The 21,481-nt window shown below is 53.1% G+C and overlaps 1 protein-coding gene across 1 annotated transcript in view; it reads left to right on the top strand.

Annotated features, from left to right (window-relative positions):
- The first annotated feature begins 2,930 nt into the window (after window positions 1–2,930).
- Window positions 2,931–21,481, top strand: part of LOC133353958 (phospholipase D1-like) — a 60,107-nt gene continuing 41,556 nt past the window's right edge. The window contains exons 1-5 of the mRNA XM_061570492.1: window positions 2,931–3,111; window positions 4,145–4,213; window positions 7,234–7,370; window positions 8,545–8,681; window positions 10,389–10,534. Coding sequence (XP_061426476.1) covers window positions 7,238–7,370; window positions 8,545–8,681; window positions 10,389–10,534 — 416 coding nt within the window. The 5' untranslated portion in view covers window positions 2,931–3,111; window positions 4,145–4,213; window positions 7,234–7,237. The remainder of the gene's footprint in view (window positions 3,112–4,144; window positions 4,214–7,233; window positions 7,371–8,544; window positions 8,682–10,388; window positions 10,535–21,481) is intronic.

Below are 21,481 nucleotides of genomic sequence, written 5' to 3'. Positions count from 1 at the left end.
GTTGCCAGAAAAAAGGGGAAAATCTATTCTCAAGTTACACTTTCATAGAGGTTTATTGAGTTCGATTGCGTAAGTATAAATGTGTCGTTAAACCCGCCACCGCCCGACACATCCACTTAGTAAAGTTTGTCGCATAAACAAACCATGCCAATTCGTTACTTGTACAGCACACCCAGTGTGTTGGAGAGGAAACCCACAACATTTACAATTCGAGTACGACGTTTCGCCGGTAATTACAACGAGCATCATTTAGGCGACAGCCAGAATTCACGTTTTGTTTACGTGACAAACTTTACTAATTGGCTGTGTCGGGTGGTGGCGGGTTTAACGACACATTTTTATTTCCGCGATCTAACCCAAACACCTCTCATGGATAATATTGGTCGCGAAAGCCTACTGCGTGGTAAAGTAAGTTACACGTGAAACTGCCTGGGCAAGACTCGAACAATGGAAGTTGAAACCTGGGTTCCGTCCGAATAACGTTCACTGCTACACTCTCCAGCACAGGAACACATTCCTGTGGAGGGAGCTGGTAGGAACGTTGGGTTGCTCGGTCAATGGCCAGGGTCAACGGCGGCGTGGTGTCTTCCGCAAATATGCCCGACTGTGAGGGCGGGCACAAGCCGGCGTGAGTAGGTTAAACGTTGAGTTTTATAAGGGCACCACGGGGTGACCAGCGCCTCCCCACCCAGCCCCACCCCTCCCACCCAGCCCCACCCAGCCCTTCCCCTCCCCACCCAGCCCCTCCCTGCACGACGGACACAATAATCCCCTGTGGGCTGGTGTAACCAGGAGGTTCCTACCAGTAAAATGTTGCACGCAAACAAGGGTAGTGCCTTGACAGTGGGGGGCACTGGGGACCCGAGGCTTTGCAGTCTCAAAATCGCCTATACTGCCAGGAGCGCTTTTTGTGATTAGTTATCCTTCCCCTGCACCCCCGATTAATATGATTGGATACGGACGGTGCGAAATAAGTTCAACATATGAACATTATGGCGGGACCCCGGGGTCCCATAAGCCCCCGGCTCTCGCATAAACATGAAAACAAACCTTTTCTCTTTTTCACCAATGGGTTTGAAGGATGGTGGCAAGTGTTGTCTTGTTAAACCTTGCCTTTAAAACTGAAAACTTCTTACCTTCAGTACCTCTATTTAAATACACTATCGAAAAAATAATTTACACCCCTCTGTCAATCATCGTGTTTCTCAGTGTGGATTTGTGAACACACTTTGTAAACAGTACGTAACATAGTACGCGTTTTCAATGCGTTCATATTGTAACAAGCGTTTATACCAATGTCACTCTACAGAGTAGTGGGTCGCCGCTGCTCTTATCCGCATTGGACTATGGCTTAACCGCAAAAAAAACCTATCTGCACAGATGCATACGGACAAGAGAAGTATTATCAAACAGGAGGAATTAACGGTGCAACGCATCTCATCTGTTATATATCTGCAGGTAATAGGATTGTCATCGATTGATCCTGGCTGCAGATATTGGTAGGTCACAAATAATCAAGATAAGAGCAGTTTCACCGCATTATGCATACAGTTATGACAAATAAAGGACTTAAGTCGTGTAGGCAGTTTGAGCAGCTTTGGATGAGACTCATGATCCTGCCCATACCCGAGCATGGAGTGCATTCGCTTGTTCAGCTCTTCTGCGCATTCGTCCTCACTGCCGCGCTTAGACACGACACGACACCAGAATGATTCGCGCCAGGTTGGTCGCGGCGTTTATGTGCGCGGTGGGACGGAGTCGCCAAAAATACATTAATTGATTACAATTTTGACTTCCGTTTATTCGGGACCCCAGGGTCCCGCCATAAGGTTAATATGTCAACTAGAGTCTTGCACGTCATATCGTTCACAATCTGATGGTGTTCAGAATGTTAAGCTGTAAAAATAGAACACAATTATCTTGCGGTGTCGCTGATAAGAGTTAGCAAAGATGAGTATGAATCCTAATTTTGGAGCTTTCGTGACTGCAGGAATTATTCTTTGGTTCTTTCGGTTAAGTCACGTCTAAAGATAAAATACAAAAAATAAATAATAGCATATTACGACGTTTCGATTGCAACACAAGCAATCATCATCAGGCATAAAAGAAATAAAATCTAACTAGAAACTATAGAAAGACATACAAGCAGAGAGAGGACACATCAGCCGATATGTGTCCTCTCTCTGTGTGTCCTTGTGATGTCTGTCTGCTTGTATGTCTTTCTATAGTTTTCTAGTTAGTTTTTTGTTGCTATTTCTTTTATGCCTGATGATTGCTTGTGTTGCAATCGAAACGTCGTAATATGCTATTATTTTTTTATCTTTAGGCATGACTTAACCGAAAGAACCAAAGAATAAAGATGAGCATGCACAATTTCTGCATGGAGTCCAGTTTCCAGTCCAACACCCTCAAGTAGGATAAGACGTCGAGTGGAGGTTTCCTAAATGTAGCACAATAAACAATAAACAACAAAATAGGCACATCCTGAAATTTGGCCATGCACTACAATCTCAGTGTAGTGAGTCCAACTGAGTCGCAGACGTTGTCTTGGGAGCAACACTATTTATTACACCAACTCGTCATTTATGGACGGCCCCCAACTCACTTCTCCTTCCCCGACTCCTCTTCCCATGGTCGCTGTGCGGGTGGAGGGAGGCTTGCCGACTCGGACCCTCCCCAACCAGCACCGCCACGCGCGCGCCCGAGAGAGGAGGATGAGGAGGGGGGTGAGGAGGTGGGGCAGAGATCCCCGACTCCCTCTTGGCCCCACGGGCGCGGCAAGGGAGGGACACAGAGGGCGGGGGGGGGGGCTCCCTCGAGTGCGCGTCGCTGCACAAGCCCCCCCCCCCCCTCCAGGTCAAAAATGAGGAAATTCAAATCGTTACTGGGAAGTGGACGAAATTGACAGTGACTCGCAGTCGTAAGTTGTTGGCACGGCAGTCACCTCGGCTGCATGCAGCTGCCTCGTCAGCCACCTCGTTCAGGGCACCTCGTCGCCAATTCTCCGTTTCTCTCGCTCGCTCAGCCATCGAATTGTGACTTTGTGGCGCATTGGAGCTCCAGACGTCGAATCTACGAACGACCACACCTGCCGTCTCCTGCACTACTAACGTGAGTGCATTGCGGTTGGTTTCTTCATCAATGTAAGTCTCATCATCATCATGATGGTTGTCAGTCGTGATCAATCCACTGTTGGGATGAAGCCCTCCGCTATGCTGCCGCCATCGCCATCATGGACCGCCTGTGTCGTTTAAGTTCACGTGGTGTTGGATTGTGTGTTTGTTGTGCACGTTGCACGTGATGTCAGTGTTCACGTCTGTGCAGGATCATTCCTCGGTTGTAGATGTGTCTCGCCGTTGTCTCGTGATGTTTCAGATTATGTACGACGATTTTGTGATGAGTAATGGGTGGAGTTGTTGCTCTTAACATGATGTTGTTGCTTACTCTTTGGTTCTTTCGGTAAAGTCACGTAGAAAGAAAAAAAGTATTATATAATAGCATACGACGTTTCGATTGCAACACAAGCAATCATCAGGTACAAATAAAAGAGAAAATAAACCTAGTAAACTTAGCAATATAATGCAATACAACACAGAGAGTCGCCTAACATAACAGTCAACACCCTACCTGGTTGATTACGTTCTTCCAAAGATTGCTAAATTTGAGAGAGAGAGAGAGACAAAACACAGACACGGAGACACAGAGAGAGACACACACAGAGGCACACAGAGAAACAACGCCTCTGTGTCGAGGCCTTAAATGGAGAGAGAGGGGGGCAGAGAGAGAGGGGGGGTAGAGAAATCAGCATGTCAATGACAGATTTTAGCTTTCGTGACTGCGGTAAATAATAGAGCAACAACACGAGGACACACAGAGAGAGAGAAGACACTTAACCAAACAAACTTCGTAAAATTTGGAAATGTAATGCAATGGAACAAGTTTGATGGTGTAGCTTGTTACAAAAATGTCCCCCTTCCCCCCTGAGTTCCCTCACCCCGGCACACAATGCCCAACCCCTCCGTGCCCACAGGGAGAGATGGCATCCCATCAGCGCTGTGACGTTTGCAGAGCGCATGCTTTAGACATTAAAATACTTCGTGCTGTACAGCCGAGGCTTAATTTCACACTCGATGTTTTTTTCCAGAACGCTGCTGCTAAGCTGCTTACTTTGAGTCGTGATTAATGGCGTAAGGCACTACAACTACAGTACAAGGTAAGCATATGCAAAATAATGCGATATTATTGTACCCTCTCTTCAAGTGATCATACGAACACGTCTATAAAATGAAATGCATGGCATCGTCACATTAGTATCGGGGACAATATATGGCAAGCGGGATGTGACGTGCCAAATCAATTCCCGTAAATTCGCGAAATTAATCGTTCTACAGCACTTCGGGAAGGGTAGCTCCAGCGAGCTCGACCACCTCTTCCCAGGATATTCCAAACAATGAATTGTTTATCGTGTCTCTGTCAGCCTCTTGCCTCCTGGTGGAGCTAGTCAGTGTCAGTGATCTCGGCAGGTCCATGTCGCCCATCAGCGTCCCTAGGCTAAATAGAACGCTGGGCTGGGGCGTGGATAGTTTGACGGAATCGTGCATTGAGTCGATCGATAAAGGCACGTGTGGGCCCTGTTGATCTTTCGACTTCCCGTCGGGCGGTCCAAATGAATTGTGACGAGGCTACGCATCCTGCTGCGGTGCAGGAGCATATCCGCCAGGACAGCAATGGATACGCATGGATTATGTAATTCTTACCAATCACGCGTTTCCCTTGGAAAGTGCAAGGCTGTATTTAGCGATATGGATGCTGATGGGTAGCTGTCAGGGCAAAACACGTTTCAAGTTATTTTTGCTCAGGTGTGTTTGTCTCCATTCAGGCCGGTTTGCAACAGCGTAAAGCCTTTAATAATAGTAACGCAAGTTAATATTGTTGCATTCTTACTGGATATCATTTATGAGAGCGTATGCCAATAAATAAACGCTTTCAGCCTACGCGTTAACATTTTATGGGCCGGAGGACAGAGGAACTGGCAGGGGAAAGGCCCTGTGAGTCTGTTGGCCCTGCCAGGCTTTCGCCTGGAAAATCCATTGAGATGGAACATCTTATTTTTGAACGGGTGTCAATTGACATTTGCATCGCACGTACCTCCGATTAGCACAATTGGCTACGTGCCGTGCGAAAGAAGTTCAACATGCATAAAACTAATCACGGCACGTATAGATTTCTGATTTGATTTAGCTCTTCACACTCACGTGGGGGAAGTTATATCTGAAGGCGTGGGTGCGTTTTGCACAACCCCGTGCGTGATTCACTGGTCAGGAAGTGAAAACTAAAATTGGCCAATATATTAGTGGAATGACACTGTACTATAACGTACACCTTTTGCACCTCTACCATGCCTTGTTTTTCAAAATTGTAAACACATCAGGCTGCACGTGTTTAGCCATTACCCCAGTCCGTAACCCCGTCTGTAACGAGAGGACGAGGTGGTGGGGAGGGGAGCACGATAAATCTCGTGAGGTTGATGCGATATGAGGCAGCGAGAAGTTGTATTCTTTTTTTGCGGACGTTTACCCGACTGCAAACTTGGCCACATTGATCGTCAATAAGGGTTTGCCCAAAACGTAGGAGACACAACCCAGAGGCGAGGAACATTGGGCCAGTTTCTCTAAGCCCTCTCATGATCCCGCGGCACTCGCCGAAACCGACCCCTCACAACGACGACGATTAGTCGAAGTGAGAGGAGGTCATGTTTGTACTTGACCCTGGCTCTTCTGCAATCGAGGTTGTGCTGGTATGGTCAGGCTCCAGCTTGGCATGTGAGGACATGTTTTCCTCCCTGTGCGCTGTGTTGCAATACAGTCACCCCTGTTTCCTTCCTGGTACGAACTAAATGAGGCCCGCTTAACTCACAGCTGAAAGAAATATTAAGATTAGCTCCCACTCTCAATGTTTTTGTAACTTAATTTTTACAATGACCTTTTTTAATACATATAATCAGGTCAATTGCTTTACTATTCCAGCAAATCGCCCGATGATACTGGATGTAATTATCACCGAAACGTCGTACTCAAATTGTAAATGTTGTGGATTTACTATCCAACACATCGGTGGGCTGAAGTGGTAGCTAATGGGCGTTTTGTTTACGTAACAAATCCCTTACTAATTGGCTATGTCGGGTTGTGGACGGTTACGACACATTTATACTTACGCGATCTAACCTAAACATCTTTATTATGAATAATATTGGTCGCGAAAGCCTATGTGTTAAACTGACATATATATAATCTGCCTGAGCCGACTTTCATAACAGGACATTTATATATTGATTTTGTCTATGCAGTTCCCTTCTGTAACGTGACTCATTGCTCACATTTCTATTTGTATCACTGCTGCTTTGTTTTATGTTCAGTTTAACTTGTAGTATGACTTTTACGACGAATATTATCCATGATAGAAGTTGTTTGGGTTAGATTGCATGAATATAAATGTTTCGTTAAACCCTCCACCACCCAACAAAGCCGATTAGTAAGGTTTGTCACTTAAACAAAACGTGCCAATTCGTTATTAGATCAGCACACCGCTTGTGTTGGAGAGTAACCCGACAACATTTACAATTCGAGTACGATGTTTCGCTTGTAATTACAAGCAACAGCCAGAGTTTAACCTCCGCAAAGATGTTTTTTGAAGGTCGACAGTGCTGCGCGGGTCCAGAAAGGTTTGGAACCACTACACTAAGCCATATTCGCAAGAGGAAGTTAATGATGATAATAATTTCAACTTGTAACGTGCCACACAGTATTAGCTTGCTCTCGCTGAGAGAGAACTACTCAGAGGCGCGAGGAGGAACCATTAACAAGCCGGAGGGCAGCAGCCAGGCGATGAACCGGTGCTGCCAACATTTCCCAAGCTCTGCGGTCCTCTATATATTGAGGTGCTATTGGTCAATTAATGAGTGTTTACATGTGGGAGGAAACCAGAGCGCCCAGAGAAACCCCATGCGTGCGAGGGGGCAACACTCTATTTTATACAGAAGCAATGGGTGGAGTCCACATTTGCTGTACCGCCTTCTCCAGGCAAGCCAGGGTGCGGGCACCTCCTCTCCGCTCGCGGGAGTTTCACAACGTTGCTGCATTCCCGGCGCTGGTTCACAGGCGTTGCGCCACCAAAGCGCCGGTCACACGTGTCGCGAGTTCAAGAATCGATTTTAAAATCGGTGAATTGTTGCAGGACGATGCAACGCCCCGTGGGGCTTTCTCGCTCTCCCGCGAGCAACGACGACCACATCCTGCCCGACGAGGCCTCTGATGAGGATCTCTCCGAGGCCCTCTCCGAGTTGTCCGAGTCGTCCAGCCCGCTGGCCCACGGTCAGTAACCACCGACACTCGTAGGAGAATTAAACGAGAAAGTTGGTGAACGTCACGCATCTCATCGCCGAATGTGCATTATTTGATTAGGCAGAGATTGACCAACCGATGCTGTAACTTTCTGCAATCGGTTTGATTAAATTGCCATATTCAGCCCATATTCTACCTCTGGAACAGCTCAGAAATATTAACACTCTTAAAACTCTCACTTCAGTGAGACCATCCGCTCCATTACTTTAGAGTATTAACTTCATGGCCATTTTAACCAGGTCGACCATGTTAAGAGCCCATGTAGGCTCAAGTGTTTACCTGGTGACTGTTAACTTCTGGATTACTTTCTAAATTATCCACTGTACTTTGCCTTTAGAATTCCTCACACTCTTAAAGACACATTGCAGTTGAGTGAAACGAGACATCACAGCGATAAACTTCTCCACCGAATCTGACGGCACCGACCATTGCATTCACAGAGTCGGTCCGAGCTGACCCCAACGAATGTTTAACGTTTCGCCGTTTACCAATGGGGGCTGCGCGAGACCCCCGCACCTCTGATTGGCATGGTTAACTACGTACGGTGCGACAGAAGGTCAATATATAGTATATACATACATACAAACCGCGAGGATGTATGTGTCCAACAAACGCGTGCACCCATTAGTCCATGCGTTTTCTTGTGTCTTTGCAACGGTGTTGTACATTCGAATCCCCTAAGACTGCGGTTCTCAATCGGAGGGAAAGTCTTTCAGCAGACGGGGCAGGCTGTGGCATTGGTTACCGTGCAGGAGAAAACATTTGCAGCGATGCATGAGAAAGCACAACATAAAAACAAATGTATCCCGAGAAAACTTTTGACTCGAGGTGTGGACATGTGATGTCACTATGGTGTGGTCTCAGTAAACACGTGTGCGTTTTCGTAGCTGGATGGTGGTACAGCAAATATGGGGGTGGGGGGGGGCACAGGGACCAGTGAGCGAGATTGGAGGGACCTCCGTACCAAAAAGGCTGAGCCTCCCTTAATCAGCTGTCTTGCAAGTTTGTAAAATTTGATCCTTCTGGGTTTATCTACCACCGCTGCCGTAACGCATTTCCCCGTTTCATCGCTACCCCCCTTCCGTTCCAACCCCGCTCCCCCCCTGTTCTAACCCCCCCCCCTCCCCCACTTTGACGCTGCTAGGGGACGCGGTGATCCCCTTCACAGCCGCGTACCGCATGCTCCCCTTCCGCGCGCCCGAGCGCAGGGTCTTCCTCCCCGGCGGAGTGCCCGTGCGGGCGCGCCTGGCGGCCGTGGAGCGCTTCACCTCCACCGCCAAGGTGCGGAGAGACGTACGGCGCCCACTATGAAGAGAGGACATGACAACCAAATTCCCCCCGTCGCGGCTCTGCTACTCGCCGGGTTTAAATTTGCCTCCACGCTTGATCTGGCTCATTTCCACGTCCCGGAATTGAGAATTGTCGGTTTTGAGCGTGTGGGCCGACGGACGTTGACTCCTCTGCAGCAGGGCGAGTAGGAAAGTGCCACCCGCTGCTGGACCCGGAGGTCACTTGAAGAGTAATATCAGCTCACACGTGGGCAGCTCTCCATCGTGAAGGGTCACACTGCTCTGGGGGAGATTCAGAAGTGCCGAGTCGTCTACGATTCCACGTCTCACTCCACGGTGCCCCTCCCCTCCCTCCCTGCCTCCCGCTGCCCCCGAATGAAAGGGGAGGAGGTGGTTAGATTGGATTTGTAAAATAGACTTTAGTGTTACACATAATCAACGTTTTTGGGTTGAGATCGCGTTATTTATAAATGTGTCGTAACCCTCCACCACCCGACACGGCCAATCAGTAAAAAAAGTGTCACGTTGACAAAAGACAAATAGTTCACTGCTTTCGCCCACCGGTGTGTTGAAGCGTGAAACCACAACATGTTACAGGTGGCACAAGGTCAGAGCGGCGCTGTTGAGATCCTGGTTTCCTGACAGGTTTTAGCCACCTCTCATAAACTGGGTTCTCCACTGTTGTGAGTTTCTCAAAGTTAACAAGCCCCTGTTGTGAGTTTATTATATTATCTGAACGTTCAATCATTATTGTATGTAAATCACAATTGGATGCTCACCTGTCGATTCTGTGACACGTGCCCTTCTCTGTTTACATACTAAGACATAATCACCCTAAATCAATGTTGATGTTTCTGTAACATAATTTAACGGTTTTTTGTTATTTTTCTGAGGCAACTTTCGTTACAGGAAATGTATTTAATTTAATATAAATTTGTGTTGATGGAGTATTTTCGATTTTCTTCTGAAACGCTGTCCTACTACTGACTTCGCCCTGACTGTTTTGTGCTTACTGTTTATGCTTTTGCTTCTGTCATTTTGTTGACCCACGTCACGCGAGCAAATGAGACTCAATCTGGTCTCTTGAATTCTCACCTAGGACACACCATACGTCCCTCCCACCCCACCCCTCCTCACCCCACCCACCCCCACCTCACTCCACCCCATCCCACCTCACCTCGCCCCAGCCCACCTCACCCTATCCACCTCACCCCCTCCCACCTCACCCCATCCCACCTCACCCCATCGACCCCCACCTCACCCCACCCAATCCCACCCCCACCTCACCCCATCCACCCCCACCTCACCCCACCCAATCCCACCCCCACCTCACCCCATCCCACCTCACCCCATCCACCTCCACCTCACCCCATCCCACCTCACCCCATCCACTCCCACCTCACCTCCACCTCACCCCATCCCACCCCCACCTCACCCCACCCAATCCCACCCCCACCTCACCCCATCCCAGCCCAACCCATCCACCCCCACCTCACCCCATCCACTCCCACCTCACCCCCACCTCACCCCATCCCACCCCCACCTCACCCCACCCAATCCCACCCCCACCTCACCCCATCCACCCCCACCTCACTCCATCCCACCTGACCCCATCCCACCCCTACCTAACCCCCACCTCACCCCATCCCACCCCCACCTCACCGACTTGCCGCGTCGCTGCATTCTTCTTCACGGGCAGATGCTGAACCCCAACGTCTACAACATCAATCTGGAGCACGGCGAGTTCCGCTGGAAGATCAAGCGCCGCTTCAAGCATTTCGTGATGCTCCATCAGGAGCTCCTCAGATTCGACATGCTCCTCAAGATCCCGCTTCCCACCAAGACGTAAAAAGACAACGATCTGACACCCTCCCGCCACGCACTCGCGCCGTCTGTCCAGAAACTAAAAAACTCCTTTTAAAAAGTTGTTTTAAAACAACGGTTTTATTAACAACTTCGTTTAATTCACGGTCAAGAAGTACGTCAACGATACGGCGCCCGCTCCCACATCAACGCATACTTGAATTAATTATTTTAGAAATAAATCTTCAATGTACAACTTTTGTTTGTGTGGAGTGAGGGTGCCCGTAACTCGTTGACACGGAGCAGGCGCGCCCGAGACGTCACGTGACGCCTGAGACGCGTGGCGCCTAAGACGTCACGTGGCGCCTGCTTCTTGGGCGAGGCGGTTCGAGAGTTTAGGGACCGCGGCGTTTTTTACCTACACACACCTATATATAAATAATAAGGCGTCCATACTAAAATAGTAATTGCTTGAAAGGAGCCAATTCATTGATGAATTGATGCCGATTTTGATACAGGCGTGCATTGTCACCAGATCTGAGTGCGTGTGCAAAATTCGGAATTGATTGGGCAACAGGAAGTATACTAACTTTTGATTATAAGATTTGACCACGACACAAGAATCAAGTTATGTAAAACCGTTGAAAAACACCCACCACGTTCTGGGGCTGCCTTACTTCTGTAGGGGTGTTAAAGAGAGGGCCCGTTATGCATGGCAGCCTATGGAAAACAAACACAGTGGGCGGGGCTACGTAAGTGCACGAGCAAGTGCCCTCTACGACGTCCGAGCCAGACACCCTGGGGGGGGGCTGGTTCGAACGTTATGATCCCCCGGGGCCCCACCCCTCAGGGAGGGGTTGGGTATAAAAGGGGATGTTTCAAAGGGCTCGGCAGTTATGTTAAGCTAAGGGAAGAAGATTGAAGACGTCTTAGATAGAGCCCTGGACTCCCCTGGTTCGATGTCCTTTTCAGGGCCGGACAGGATTGAGCCAGCGGCGTGGTCCCGAAAGCCAGAGCCGGTGCTCTTGTAAGAGCTGGTCTGGAACTCCGGGTACCGGGCCCGACTTACCAGTGTCGGGCCAGTTAGCCTCCCCTAGCCCATTAGTGGAGGATTCGGGGCTAGGACAGAGTTAGCTAGGGGTGTATCCCGAGTTATACGGGTGAGGGGGCCGATACCCCCTCGAGTGTGTATATGCCCACTGTCATATTGTGAATAAACATACGTGTGCCTCAACCTCGGCGTCAAGCGTTCTCACCGGTACTTCAACTGGTGTCAGAAGTAATTCGAACATGGACACGCGGAAAACAGCGCGGGCCAAAGTACCGCAGGAGGAAGACACTGCCGAGATCGTCGAGCCCGAGACGGCTCCACAAGACAAGGTGCAGCCGGGGCCTGACGCCTCCTTACCGGGGCATCGAAATGAAGAGGGGCCGCAGCCAGACGCGTTACGGCTGGCTCACGGGAGGCTGGCGGAGCTGCTGTATGCCGCTGCCGCCACGCTGGAGACCATCACGCGACTAGGGGCCGGTGATCCAACACGGGGCGAGGCGAGCCAACGACCAGGGCGCCTTCCCGCCATTTCGGAGCAGTCCGAATTTGAAATTCCCGCCATCGACGCTACAGCTGTTCGGGGCGTGGCCAGCCTAGACATCCGCTCCGACATCGCCGTCGCTGAAGCTGCAACGTCATCACAAGCGCGACAGGCGATCCCATCGGCCGTTCGCACCGACGCACAGCCGAGTGGTGGTGACATCAGCCTGCGGGAGTCCACAACGACCGCTGCGCTTCATCAGAGACTGCCCCCGCTGAAGGAGTTCATCGGCGCGGAGGGGGACTGGGCCGGTTTTCGCCGACGTTTCCTCGCCCATCAGGAGATGGCGAAATGGTCCGATGAGGAGGCTCTCTGCGCGCTGCCGGCGCTCCTCGACGGCGACGCGCTCGCCGCCCTCACATCGGCGCCGAGAGAGAAGCGGTCTACGTTACCGATGGCACTACAGCTGCTGGGCGGGGTCTATGGACCATCGGCTGAATGCCGACAGCAATTTTACGACCGCAAGCGGGGTGAGAAGGAGTCGCCCCTAGCATATCGGACGAGCCTCCTGGCGATGGCTAAGTCGGCCTTCCCTCGTATGGACGACGACGGCGTGGACGCGATGGTCACGGAGAAGATCCTCCTCCTGGCAGACGACCTTGACATCGCGGTCGTCGCCCGGGAGGACGAGGAGATGACATCGCTCCAGGCGGCGCGGCTCCTCCACGCCAACCTCCTGTCACTGCGGCGGAAAGCCAGCAGGGCATCGGAGGGGCGTGCGGTGGCTTCAGCCACCATTCCGACGGAGGAGCTCTACGCCGTCGACCACCGACCGCAACAGGCGACAGGAGCACGGTCAGGCCGGGACGGGCCGGGCCGTTTCAACCGTCCGTCTCCTCCAACGGCGCTCCCGCGGTGTTTCAACTGCGGCGTCCGGGGCCACGTCGCCTCGGGGTGCCGCGCTCCTCGACAGCGCGGGACGACATCTCAACAGGACGACGGGCCTCATCACAAGCTCCACCATCATAACCCGGCGAGTCGCGGCACCCCACATGTTTGGCCCACGCACACACCCGTCACGCACTCAAACACCGCAACGAGAGGGGGGCCGATATCGCGCACCATCGCACCATCACGCACCACCCCGGGTACTCATATCGAACCCGGCCAGTGGTCCGTGCTGGCCGATCGTGTGGTAGCCGCATCGTCGGGGTGGTCGGCCATTGTGGGGCACATCGACGGGGTTGAAGTACGCATCCTGGTCGATACGGGAGCATCGGCGACCATTATTTCGGAGTTGATTTACAATTTTCTCCCTGTCCGGAGTCGTCCTTTGATGCCTGTTAACGTACCATTCTATGCGGCTAACGGGGGCTCACTTGGCATCATCGGACAAATTCGTGCCCAAATTTGTATTGGGGAAATTAAATTGTCTGGGCCGATTTTTGTTTCCTCCTCGCTGGCGGTTCCGTGCCTGCTGGGGACGGACTTCCTGGCCAAAATGCCGATTAGGATATTGATCGACCAGGGATGTATTGAGCTCCCGTCGGGCAGACGCATGGCGTTTCTGCCATCGCCTGTTACGACTCGGACGGCGTTCGCGACGGTGCCGGCATTCGTAGAGAGAACGGTGCGCGTCCCTCCGGGGGCGCAAATGTTGATTCCCTTGAAACTTCGGCGGCCCTTCGCTAAGGGTGTTGGGGCCCAAGGGGTTCTGCTGGGGCCGTCTAGGGCCGGGGTTAGTGGACCTCATTTACTTCCGGCCCAGACCATAGTAAGAGGGGACGGTGAACCCTTCATCGCGGTCCTCAATGTGGGCTCGCAGACGGTGGTGGTCCCACAGGGGACCGTGCTTGCTCACGCAACGCCGGTGCCATGTGAGGAACCCGTCGCAAATCACGTCAGCGTTGTCCCTGCGCCGCGACCGCATTCGGACAGCGATGAAGGGTGGCTCGAGGCGCTTTGTGCGGGATCGACGGACCTGTCAGATTCAGAGCGTCAACAACTTAAAACACTACTGCGGGAATTTTCCGACGTTTTTAGTCGGAATAAATACGATTTGGGTTGTACTCACCTGCTGCGTCACCATATTGACACGGGTGACAGCGCGCCAATTCGCCAAAATCCGTTTCGGTTGAGTCCCGCCGAAAAGGACCATGTCAAATCGGCTGTTGATGACATGTTGGCCGCCGACATCATTTCTCCTTCCACCAGCCCTTGGGGAGCGCCGATCGTCCTGGTTAAAAGGCAGGACGGTTCGTTGCGGTTTTGCGTTGATTTCCGGCGTCTTAACAAAATTTCGGTTGCCGACGCATACCCGCTCCCTCGGATGGATGAATCGCTGGACGCCTTGGCGGGAGCGCGATTCTTTTCCACACTGGATTTACTTTCGGGATTCTGGCAGCTTCCTCTGGACGATGATTCAAAGCCTAAAACTGCTTTCCGTACACCGCACGGCCTGTTCCAATTCAACCGGTTGCCGATGGGCTTACACTCAGCGCCGGCAACTTTCCAGCGTTTGATGGAATTGGTTTTGGCTGGATTGCAATGGGAGTCGTGCCTCATTTATTTGGATGACGTTATCGTCTTTAGTAAAACTTTTGACGAACATCTCCAGAGGTTGCGGGCGGTTTTCCTAAAGATGCGGGCTGCTAATTTGAAATTCAAGCCCCAAAAATGCCATTTGTTGCGCGATTCGGTGCGTTATTTGGGGCACATCGTGGGACGCTCAGGTATTGCTACCGATCCCGCCAAAACGCAGTGTGTCAGCTCCTGGCCGACTCCCACCTCGGTGGGAGAGGTCAGGAGTTTCATTGGGTTCGCGTCGTATTACCGACGGTTCGTCGCTGATTTTGCGACAATTGCAAAACCCCTGCACGCTTTAACATCTAAAGGGGTTCGGTTCCACTGGGGTCAAGAGGAGGAGGCTGCTTTCTGCTCCCTTCGGGACGCCCTGGTAAAAGCCCCTCCCTTGATTTACCCAGATTTTTCTAAGCCCTTTTTGCTCGACACCGATGCGAGCAACACGGGTATTGGGGGTGTGCTTTCCCAGGTGGTTGATGGCGTGGAACGGGTGGTCGCGTACGGTAGTCGGGTGTTGTCTCCTGCGGAGCAAAGATATTGTGTCACCCGTAGGGAACTGTTGGCAATTGTCTATTTCATCCAACAGTATCGCCCATATCTGTACGGTCGGCATTTCACCGTCCGCACAGATCATGCGGCACTACAGTATGCCCTGCGAGTTCAACAACCATCGGGACAGTTGTCTCGATGGTTGGAGGTTCTCCAGGACTTTGATTTTGAAACCACCTACCGTAAGGGCGTTCGCCATATGAATGCGGACGCTCTGTCGCGCATGCCAACCACCTCCGAATGTGCATGCCTCCTGGGGTCGGGACGTTGCAGGCCTTCAGGGGACGCATCGGTTCCGATCTTGGCAGCCACCGACGACGACGAACCATTGGTTACTAATTCGATCGAACAACAGGGAAGAGATTCCCTGTTGGGGTTGCCCGTCACTGAATGGGGGCGCCTCCAAATGGAGGATACCTCCCTCCTCGGGTGGCGTCGTCGCGTCGGGGGTGCTGGGCGGGTGAAGGGGGATTCGGATGCATGGGAAATGGTGCAAGGTCTGCTGATGCATTGGGACGGCAAATCCCAGCGACATCGGCTGGTGGTCCCTTCTGAGTTGCGAGGCAAGGTGGTGTGGGCCGCGCATGAGCGCCTATTACACCTGGGGACCCAAAAGACTCTTGCACTGCTACAACTTGATTTTTTTTGGCCTGGTATGACGAGGGATGTTGGGGATCTATTGGGATCATGCCCTCGGTGTGCGCAACGGAAACCGCCGGCGCGGGAGTCTAACCCGCCCTTGCAATCGATCAAAGTATCCAGAATAAATGAGCTTGTCGCGCTGGACATTTTGGGCCCATTTCCCGCCACCCCCAGGGGCAATAGGTATTTGTTGACAGGTGTCGAGTATTTTACGCGCTGGCCTATGGCCTGGCCCCTTGCCAACCAGTCGGCAGCAGCCATCGTGGAGGCCTTTGTTCAGGGATACGTCCTGGACAAAGGTGCTCCGGAGCGGCTGCTGACCGACCAGGGCAGAAATTTTTCCGGTAAATTACTCAAACAAGTCTGTGACCTCTTAGGCACGAAGAAAATTCGTACCTCCCCGTATCACCCGCAAACTGACGGAATAGTCGAGCGCCTGCATCGCACCATTACGTCAATGATGTCACAGCAGGTCTCGGACTCGCAGACTGACTGGGACCTGCATATTCAAGGGGTCTTGGCGGCATACCGGATGGCACCCCATGCAGCTACGGGATTTTCCCCCTTTTACCTCATGTACGGTCGCGAACCCGACCCGCCTGTTCGCGCCCAGCTGCAGATCCCCGACCCGCAAGGGAAAACTAAATTGGCTGACCACGTCAAATTTAATCTGGCCAAATTAACAGAGGCGCGGGATGCTGCTATGCTAAACTCGGACCTCCGTCAAAAGGCGAATGAGCGCCTCAGGCTGGGTCGGGCGCACGTAATACAGTGGAAGCCGGGGGACAAGGCATGGTTGCACTGTCCCCAAGTGCCCCTGGCTACCTCCCCTAAGCTGGCGCGGCCGTGGCGGGGCCCTGTGGAGGTGGTCGAAGTTTTGCGACCACAGTGCGTGCGCATTAAATGGGGGAAGCGGCGATGGTTCGTGCACCCCTCTAGGTTAAAACCCTTCGTTGCGGTACACAAACCCACTTCACACATGCGTGGCCAAACGTGTGGGGGGTCGACCGACTCACTGGGTCCGTCTCCGTCGTTCTCACCTAATGCCCTGCCGGCTGTGCCACCTCCAGGTGCATCAGGACTGACGGGCTCACGCCCGACCACCCCTCCTGGGGATACCGACGGTCGCGCGGCATCGGATGAGGTCTCACTCCGGGACGGACAATTGCACCTGACGGTCCGCCACCCGGGGTTACCCCGTGTGAGGGGCCCGCTGCAAGGACGCGCGCAAAAATGCGCGGACTGTTATGAGGCCGGAAGATGTGTACATAGGTTGTGTTCATCGTGTGTTGTGTGGGTGGTGTGTTCCCTGCCCATTGAAATGTACATACGTTGTGTTCATTGTGTGTTGTGTGGGTGGTGTGTTCCCTGCCCATTGAAATGTACATACGTTGGGTTCACCTGGTGTTGTGTGTATGGTGGGTTCTCTGCAAATTGTATATAGGTTGTTTTTTTTACGGAATTCGTATTTATTCAAGGGGGGGTGCGTCGGGTTGTTTTCTCTTCTTGCTGTTGCATTTTGTTGTGTTCTTGTTGCTGTTCTTGTTATTGTTGAAAAATAGTGAGGCACACGCGCGGTCAAGGTGTAAATGCACTTTTATTGTCATTTTTGTATGTTGGCAGCCGGGACGGCTGCAAGCTATGCGGGGGGGGGGGGGGGGTGATGTAGGGGTGTTAAAGAGAGGGCCCGTTATGCATGGCAGCCTATGGAAAACAAACACAGTGGGCGGGGCTACGTAAGTGCACGAGCAAGTGCCCTCTACGACGTCCGAGCCAGACACCCTGGGGGTGGCTGGTTCGAACGTTATGATCCCCCGGGGCCCCACCCCTCAGGGAGGGGTTGGGTATAAAAGGGGATGTTTCAAAGGGCTCGGCAGTTATGTTAAGCTAAGGGAAGAAGATTGAAGACGTCTTAGATAGAGCCCTGGACTCCCCTGGTTCGATGTCCTTTTCAGGGCCGGACAGGATTGAGCCAGCGGCGTGGTCCCGAAAGCCAGAGCCGGTGCTCTTGTAAGAGCTGGTCTGGAACTCCGGGTACCGGGCCCGACTTACCAGTGTCGGGCCAGTTAGCCTCCCCTAGCCCATTAGTGGAGGATTCGGGGCTAGGACAGAGTTAGCTAGGGGTGTATCCCGAGTTATACGGGTGAGGGGGCCGATACCCCCTCGAGTGTGTATATGCCCACTGTCATATTGTGAATAAACATACGTGTGCCTCAACCTCGGCGTCAAGCGTCCTCACCGGTACTTCACTTCTGTAATGACTCCGATGACAAGACTATAAGTAGAGCCACTTTGATGAGTACACCATAAAGAACCCGACTATGATCACACAATAAGGTACCCCAGGCTTCGTGACTGTCTTCCAGATTGTATCTTCCTCCGAACCTCTCCATTCCTCATGCTCTCCCCTTGTACATCGCTCACCCCCCTTTCTCAAACCTTCTTGTCCTTGTTTTTACCTCGAGCCAATCCCCGTCCTTTCCCTTGAACGACTTATTTCTGTTTCCCGTTCAACCCCCTTTTTCTCCAGTCCCTTTAAAGTTTGCCCTCCCGACCATTCACCGTTGAGGCCTATTTCCTCCAATCGGAGACCGTTGTTTATTTTTAAATAGCCGTTTAGGCTGCAAATGGCTTGGGGTAATTTTTCGGTCACTGCACTTCTGTCAGTTCATTTGGCCTTGGACTAAATCATCGCTCTGAATGCGACTGATGTTGTCTGATCTCAGACGCTGAGCAAGATGGCAGCCTGCTTAGTTCTGGGTGTGACCGCAACACACCACGAGACACAATGCAGACTGCCCCAGTTCGTCTCATGGGACTGCCCCAACCGTCTTCAACAATAAACCGCGTGCTTTGTCTCGTGTGGGTGGTTGTGCATGTGTAGTGGTGGTATTGACGTGCGCCGACAGTGATGGATCACGGGGCGCGGGGTTGGGCACGCGATGTGGGCGTGGTATGGACGCGCGCGCGGGTGGTAAGGCGCGCTGACACAAGCTGGGAAAAGAGGATCGTAGCGAGTGCGCAGTGATTGGTCAGATAAGTGGGTGCTCTCAGCGACGTCCGCAGGAGGGGTATAAAGGGAGACGCGCGAGAGCACTCGTGGTCAGTGTTAACCAGTTGAAGACCGAAGACGGGGTGGAGGAGGTAGTGGCCCGAGACCCCTAGTCCCGCCGTCCTTGTGAGGACCGGGGCCCTGTGTGGCTTGGAGCCGAGACTGGGGGACCCGTAGTCCGACGCCCGTGTGGGTCAGGACGGTGGTACCCAGAGCCGAGACGGGCACCCCCGGCTGGGTGTGTCCCGGAAGGCTACGGGGCGTAAGAGCCCGTGTCAGTATAGCTGAGTGGGTGTCTGTCACCCGTGTAGCTGAGTGGGTGTGAGTCACCCGAGTAGCTAAGTGGGTGTCAGTCACCCGTGCAACGAAGTGGGTGTTAGTCACCCGTGTAGCTGAGTGGGTGTGGGTCACCCGAGTAGCTAAGTGGGTGTCAGTCACCCGTGCAACGAAGTGGGTGTTAGTCACCCGTGTAGCTGAGTGGGTGTGAGTCACCCGAGTAACGAAGTGGGTGTTAGTCACCCGTGTAACGAAGTGGGTGTTAGTCATCCGTGTAACTACAAGTTGGTGAAAATAAAGAGTGTGCTACCCGTGAAGTCGTCTCCTGCCGAGTTACTACTTTACAACTGGCGTCAGAAGTAAACCTGTCTTCAAGGAGAATGGACACAAGGAAGACTTCTCGTTCCCACGTGCAAGACCGGGGAGACGACGGCGTACCGGAGACACCACCCTCGGGAGGAGAGGACGAGGAGTTGCCGCCGATGCAGCACTTCGCAGAAATGGCCGATGCTCCGCTTGCCTCCGACACCAGCCTGCAGGACGCACACTCCCGCCTGGCGGAGTTGCTGCTCGCCGCCGCTGCGATCTTGGCGGAGATCTCCGTTCCAGCGGGCGGTGGTACGGCTGCGGGGTTGGAGGAGGCAGCGCGGCTGGAGGGATCCCGCCAGACGGCGTTTCGCGCCAAAAGTTTTGGAGTTGGCGCCATTTTTGAGGGCCCGCCACCGCTTGGCGGGAAGCGCGGACACCACGTGGCCAGAGATCTCCACACAGCGCAGCCCGCGTCATCGGCGCGCGCCGGAGATCTCCATTATGCGCCTGCAGACGGAGCCGACATCTTCTACAACCACAGCGGCGCACGGGAAAATAGTTCCAACGACGACGATCGAGTTCTACAGCAACGATTGCCCGCGCTGTCAGTGTTCAAGGCGGACAGGGGCGACTGGGGAGCCTTCCAGCGACGGTTCGTCGCGCATCAAGAAATGTCGGGGTGGTCCGACACCACTGCCCTGCGCGCGCTGCCAGCGATGCTCGACGACGACGCGCTTGCAGCCTTCACATCGGCCCCGAGGTCGTCCCGCTCAACGCTCCAGGCCGCGCTACACCTGATGGCCAAGGTGTTCGGACCACCCTCGACCTGTCGCCACCAGTTCTACGATCGGCGGAAGGTGGTTGGAGAAACAACGCTCGCCTATCGCACGGCGCTGCTCGCCCTGGCAGACTCAGCTTTTCCCCGCATGGACAAGGAGGGGAAGGATGCCATGGTGACGGAGCAGCTGCTGGCGTTGGCTCACGGATTGGGAGTTCCCATTAATACGGCGGACGAGATGGACATTTGCTCTCTGGGGATTGCCACAAGTATTCACGCTTACGAAGTCCTAAAGCGAAAGCCGACGGTCGTCTGCGCATCGGTGGGGAACGGGGCACCGGCCGCCACGATCATCGGCCCTCAGCCTGCTGTGCAGCGGGAGGAGGCCTTCGCCGTTTCAAGACCGGGGGAGTGGAGAACGGGAGGTCGTTCGCCCACACGTTCACACCGCAAGCTGGAGCAACCGAAACCTACGACGTCCCTCGTCGTCTGCTACAACTGCGGCCTTCGGGGCCACGTCGCGTCCGGGTGCCGGGCCCCACGTCAGCGTACCGCGGGACCACGTCCGGACGACGACCAGGGCCTAAAGACATCCCAGCTGAACCCGGCAAGTCGCGGCACCTCACACGTTCGGTCCACATGCACGGCACGTTCGGGTCGCCGCTTAGCGGTGGGGGGACCGCGTATGGGCACCGGGGGTTCGGTTCGGCGAGAGGGGTCCGTACACGGCCCGAAAGCAGTCGAATGGTCCGAATTGGCCCACAGGATAGTGGCTGCGTCGGCCGGGTCGTCCGTGGTAACGGGGTACATTGACGGGGTTGAGGTCCGGGTGCTTGTGGACACGGGTGCGTCGGCCACTATCATTTCGGACCTTATTTATAACATTCTTCCCGTCCAATGTCGACCCCTTCTGCCGGTGGACGTACCGTTTTACGCGGCAAACGGGGGATCTTTGGGAATCATCGGCCGGATTCGGGCGACTATTTGTATTGGCGATATAAAATTGGCGGGTCCTATTTTTGTATCATCTTCGTTGGCCGTTCCTTGTTTACTAGGCACGGACTTTCTGTCTAAAATGCCCATCAAAATTCTCATAGACCAGGCCTGCATTGAGCTTCCGTCGGGACGGCGGGTTGAGTTTTTGAAGAGTCCTACTAAGATACGCACGGTTTGTGCGACGGTGCAGGCGCTGGCAACCCAGACTGTACGGGTGCCCCCGGGTTCGCAAATGTTGGTACCCCTTCGGTTGAGGAAACCCCTCGGGGCAG

This window comes from Lethenteron reissneri, chromosome 45, assembly GCF_015708825.2.
Source record: "Lethenteron reissneri isolate LAM-NWPU_2019-01 chromosome 45, ASM1570882v1, whole genome shotgun sequence".
Lineage (NCBI taxonomy): Eukaryota > Metazoa > Chordata > Hyperoartia > Petromyzontiformes > Petromyzontidae > Lethenteron > Lethenteron reissneri.
This window is presented reverse-complemented; position numbering and strand designations above follow the sequence as displayed.